Raw genomic sequence first — 6,000 nt, forward strand, 5'->3', positions numbered from 1 at the left:
GATGTATAATGCTATCGTTTTCAGAAAGTCATGTACTTTCGATCTATAATGCTGATTTATTAAAATGCCTTTATTTTCAAAGTGAAACTGCTGGTGTACTGTATGTGAAAATCATCCCCCGTATAAGTGTTTTTAAACTGATAATTACTGATTATTGAAAGAAAATGCAAAAATAACCCACAGATAATGAAACAGCCTAAAATACTCAACGAGTTCGTTGAATAAAGCTCAGTGTCTGCAAACACTTAATTAGAAATACGGCATGTAAAAAGAACATAAAACTTTAGTCTAATTGTATTCTAAAATTCTTATAATTTAATCAATAACATAGAATAAACTGCATATTTCCATTTGGCTTTAAATAGCAAAGACTGCTTTTCAAGAGTTTACATAGCAGAGCACAAACTGAGCATGAAATCAACAACACAATTACATGATAAAATAACTTAAATAAAAATGGCATTGTTTAAACCAAAAAGATATGGTGTTTAAATGAAATAAGATTTATTGTTAGAGACTATTATTTACTGTTTTATTATTTACAACTAATATTTCCAGTTTAAAAATAGGTATAGTGACTACCTTACTAAAGCTTGCTTAGACCATTTAATTAAAATGTTTAATTGAAATAAAATTTCATTTAACATTTAATTAAATCCCAGCAGAGGAAGAATATGTAATTCATAGATACTGTGTAATAGTTAAAACTATGAAACTGTGCCTATTTAACAGCACTAGGAGTGTGTTGCCTTATGCTGACCTCTACTGGTAGAGAAACAAAAAACCTAGATGAGTCCCCTAACAGTTTCCTGTTAGATAAGGAATGGTTCAGTGTGTTTATCCTATTTTCTGCAATATATAAAAAAATATGATTGCCCTCTCCAAGAGTCACAAAGGTCATCAGCAGTAAATTAATCTTTAATTTCTAATTCATTTCTCAAACAAGTCATATCCAATAAGAGGGAAAAAAAAGTTCAATTTTCATTAGGGGTATAAAGTATAAAAAACAAAAAAACTTTATCTTGTCAAGCACAAGTTGGGCTCTACGGTATAAGTATACCAAATTTGAGCTATTGAGGATTAGTTGACATCAAAAAAGCAACACCAAATTCCGTAGGATAAAATCTAATTGGAGATTTTTAAAAAAGCCATCTGAAATTCACCACAGCTGTTGTTGTCAACAGTAAAGTAAATACAAGCAGAGGCCTAGAGAACATTCATCTTTAAATTAGATGCCCTCAATTCAAATAAATAAACATTTATCCTTTTCAATGAGACCACTTCAATGGAGTTGTAGCAAGAGCAAAATTAGGAAACCCTAACTGATACAGGGAAAATATCAATACATAACAGGCATTACATTTAGGTTCCCAAACAGAAATGGCCTTCCACTGGCCCACACATATTAAAATTACCATAGCTGTGCTTTAGAATTGAGCACCACTTTTCACTAAGGGAGTAGAAATGAAAAACTGTGGGATAATGTAGCTGTTTTAACCTTAATCACTCAGAGGACCCTTATAGTCTGGCCTACCAAGTAGGCAAGTCTAACAATGAAATTATAACAAGGCGGCTGAAAAGAAAAAAAGCTTACCTTTGATATTATCCCCAGGTAGATCTGTGCAAGATGAGACTAACAGGCTTTAAGATGGCAGTTTGAATAAAGACCCTCTACAGCTTTTAAATCGTAGCTTCTCTGTTCCCCCTGAAGAAGCAAATAAAGTTATAAGAAAAGAGAATTGTAGTCATTTAAATCAAAATATTTGCAGTTTTACTCATCCCAGTATCATGAGCCCCTAAAGAACAATTTAGATAAATTCAGTTTTTTTTTATCAAAATTCTAATTAAAACTAAAAATTGTGTTTGGTCATTTCAGTTGCCTATGATTTTGATTTAATTAAATTAAATTTGTAGTATTATTAAATCTATTTTTGTGCCTTGTTCTATTCCAATTGGCACAAAAATGGCTTTTGGTAGTCAGATCTAAATGTTTGAATGCACCTGTTGTGGAACACATCCCAATAGCAATAGCTCATCACATATTTCATAGGCCTATCTTCATCTTCATGTCAAAAATGAATTTGGATTTTTCAAAGACTTCCGATTGATTACAAGTCTGTCAAGGTTACTTTTTAGATTAAGTTTTCAAGGAAATGCATCTGAAATGAGCAGAAGAGATCATCCCCTGTGGTGTTGATGTGCCATGTTGCTGCTGTCTTTGTACATTTTCCATTTCTGTTACAGAATAAACCGGGCTTGAATTCTAGACTTTTCCTGTCAGAAAACATGACGATGTTTATAAGAGTAAATGTCAAGCCCTGTATCCAATAGATTAAACTTTCGCCTCTAAGCAAACTTCTTGCCATGGAGTGGGCAGTTTGGTCACAGAGAAGAATGAGGATCATTACTCTTCATTGACTAACATGCAGAAATGAGCCCTGCTCGGCCTGTGATACAACACCCAAGAGGGAGAGAGGGAGGGTGTGGAGGGCTGAGGGAGAGCCTTGGAATAGGAACTGCATGCTTCTTAGCCAGGCATCCTTCTGCCCCTGCTCTGCACCAAAGCAGTGCCCTGTTAATCTCTCTGTAGAATGTAACTGTAACCTGATGGGCTCCAAACACGACCGCTGCAATGAGACGGGTTACTGCATGTGCAAAGATGGTGCAACTGGGCCGAAATGCGAAGACTGTCAGCCCGGATACTACTGGAAGCAGGGCTGTTTCCGTAAGTACAGCAAGGAAGAAGTCGCAGCAGGGTAGGGAAACACTCGATGGGGCTTCAGAGAGCTGAAGGCGTTGCAGGTGCCGGTACCCACATTGGGAGCTACATGGAGTAAAACTTTCTCTCTGGGCAGTGGAACTGACTGGCTGATGGTAATATTTCTTGAGAATGGGCGGGAGTCTAAAAGCCTCACTCAAAGGAATCAATGTGTGGCAGAAGCGAGCTTTGAAGCTAAAGCAGCAGAGTGTCTGTTCTTGGTTTTCAGTCTCGTGTTTTCTCCGGTGAATCAGATAGGAAAGACGCTTTGCGACAAAATCCAAAACTACTGTCTGCACTGACAATGCAATCAGGTTGTTAAAAACGCTGTGTTGTGGTGACAGATAAATGTGACTGGACTGTTGTATAGCACTTTACCTGTAATCTGCAAGATGCATGTGTCTGATTTACACAAACTGCCTCATCATTGGTCACCAATTGGTTCCTTGTGTAATTACTTGAGTCTGCAATTGCCTTTTCAATTTTCTCTTACTGATCAAATCTGCTCTAACCTCTCCTTGTTCTCACTGACATTCTGATGTAAAGCAGTGCTTTTAGAAACAGTAACACCGTAGAGACTATGAGTTAACTGAGAAGTGTCTTAATCCATTAAGGGGTCTTCCTGTGACATTTCTTTAGAATGTTCCCTTATCATTGCATTCATTAGGAGTGTGTTAGAGGCTTGTCAAAATAGTGTTAACAGAAGTTTCTAAAGTAATTAGGAAACAATTGGGTTTAGGTGGTACCCTTTAAGATTCATTCACAGTGAATGAAAGTTTGATTAGTTTTAGTTATAATCTAAGCACATGAAAGTAAAAAACATAATATTCACCTAAATAAAATGAAAGGGATCTGAAATTTGTGCACATTTTATAAGAGTTTGGAGTTAGAACGTTGCTGTTAAAATTTGACTAACTTAAAAATGACATTTTTAAGGTAAGCACTGTTATCATCAAACCTAATTTATCTTAACAATACACTGAACATAGTGGAGAATAAAATAACAGAGCAAAGATGATTTTGTTAATAGACTGAAATTGATTAAAAATAAAACACATTCAGACCACTGTCTTACCTTTTGAGATTGTGGTTGTAGAGTCACATGGCTCATGAAAACCACCTGAGACCAATTATTAAAGAATGATGGGAGTACCCTGTTTCCCAACAGCCTTTGCAAATTCCATTAAATTAGAGGTCACTACCATAACAGTGACTGTGGACTGTGTTTTTTCTTCCTTCAAATCGAAGTGCCACATTTCAATTATGTTTGTAAACGTGTATCTTTGGGTCTGAAACTATTTACCAAAGGGAGAATGTGCCAGCAAATGTTTAACTTGATTGTATTTAGACTGTTTTATTGAATTAGAAAGGAAAACAGTAGGACAGCACACAAGTTCAAATGAAGACTATGCTGGGTTGACATGTTTAGTGTACATGAAATGGCTATACTACAGTGAATGAATCTATGCTCTGATAGCCCTCCACAATAACCCATTGCAGGATCTCCAGGTTACAAAAACGTTATGTAGGTGCATTTTGAATATACAATTAACATTAAAAATTATTTAAGGTATAATATATTAAACTGGTAGAAATGGATTTTGCTGTGTAAGCAGATTTTCAGCACCGTGAAGTGAATATGGTTTACAACAAAACTAGACACTTCTGTTTAATAGTGTGAGGTTACTATGTGTTCCTCAACTCAGCTCACTGGGGCTTTAGGGATAGTAAACTGGTCTGGATTTGGCTGAAGTAAAATTAACTGTCCGTGTACTCAGATTAATTTACAAGCCACAAGGATGTTGGATATTTTCCATCCTGTGGGGATAGAGTACCTCAATCTTCCGTTCATACATTGGGGTTGTAGAGGATGTACAGAGATATCCGTGTCCAAATGTCTCTAGTCAGCAGGCGTCTGAATTAACCCCCAGAGACCTGAACATCCTGACCCTGAGGAAAACCGGACTAACGCTGATTTGTGGAGAACTAGAAACGAGCAGGTGAACACCACCATTTCCTCTCGCGAAGCTGACGCCTTCCTTCTGCTTTTGCCTCTTCTCCGGCAGCCAACGTCTGCGACGAGGAGTTCTTGCTGTGTCAGAACGGGGGGACCTGCCACCAGAACCAGCGGTGCCTGTGCTTTCCCGGCTTCACAGGAGTCCTCTGCGAGCAGCCCAAGTGCGCCAAAGAAAACGGGGAGTGCGACGCCGCCTCAGCCTCGTACCTCAGCCTCGCCACCCTCCTGCTCTGCGCCACGCTAAGCCAGCTGGCCATATTAACTGCTTACTGAGCGCAACACGGGGTGGGGAGCTTTCCCGGTACTGGACTTCGCCTCCCTCTCGGTGCTCTGCGTCCACCAACACACTGCAGAAGAGAGGGCCACTCGCAAGGACCGGTTCGCAGACCCACGTCTGATCTGAGACTTTTCTCGCCAGCGTCAGTGCTGAACTGACTTTCATACCAAATAAATACTTAGAACGTACGAAAAGAGAAAGACGGGGGAAAAAAGAGGTGTTTTTCTTCTTGTAGTTGCAAGTTTCCCCTCCCTACCCCACTAAATACTGCACTTATCCATATAGTTTTCGGACCGAGATGGATTGTAAACGCTGCTGCAGCCTATTAAAAAAAATAGCCAGGTTTTTCGAAACAAAAATCGTTTCCACATTTTATTTTCCGCAATATTGGTTCATTTCATCCGTGGTCTAAAGGGGTCATGTTGTCTGAAGTTGGGAAGAGAAAAGAAAAATCCAGCTCTGTGTTTGTATCCTTCCCGATTGTGAACAGTGTTTTTCACGGCATTTAGGACGCAAACACAGAATATTACTTATCCAAATAAAGAAATATAATATATTACTATTATATACTGTTTGAATATATACATTGTTTGAATATTTTTTGTAGAAATTGTTATTTTTGTTCCAAGTAAACGTTATCATTAAAAAAATAAAAATCCAAGATGGGCATTTTATTACACTGTAAATCTCAACAGTAAATGTGACTGTTATTTGCTTATTCTTTTCATGCTTGTAGTGTCAATTATTTTACCAGCTTGACTGTAAAACCCAGATAAAAATATTAATAAGAAACATATTGCATCAGTAACTAAAATATTTTAAAAACATATCTATCCTTTCCACTTTCCACACTTCGTACTGTAATGCTTCGGGGTTCACGTGGGTATGCGCCCTCGCCTCTGCCGCCTCAGGTCGGCCCCCTACCGTCGGGGACTCGAACCCGGGCCT

The 6,000-nt window shown here is 38.1% G+C and overlaps 1 protein-coding gene across 3 annotated transcripts in view; it reads left to right on the plus strand.

The window, feature by feature from the left end:
• Positions 1–5,777, plus strand: part of LOC148644001 (netrin-G2-like) — a 70,810-nt gene extending 65,033 nt beyond the window's left edge. For all 3 annotated transcript variants that reach the window (XM_088615505.1, XM_088615506.1, XM_088615508.1), the window contains 2 exons: positions 2,591–2,725; positions 4,825–5,777. In XM_088615505.1, the coding sequence (XP_088471631.1) occupies positions 2,591–2,725; positions 4,825–5,048 (359 nt within the window). In that variant the 3' untranslated portion in view covers positions 5,049–5,777. The remainder of the gene's footprint in view (positions 1–2,590; positions 2,726–4,824) is intronic.
• The last annotated feature ends 223 nt before the right edge of the window (positions 5,778–6,000 follow it).

The sequence above is a fragment of the Lepisosteus platostomus genome, chromosome 21 (assembly GCF_059453375.1).
Source record: "Lepisosteus platostomus isolate fLepPlt1 chromosome 21, fLepPlt1.hap1, whole genome shotgun sequence".
NCBI classification, from domain to species: Eukaryota; Metazoa; Chordata; class Actinopteri; order Semionotiformes; family Lepisosteidae; genus Lepisosteus; species Lepisosteus platostomus.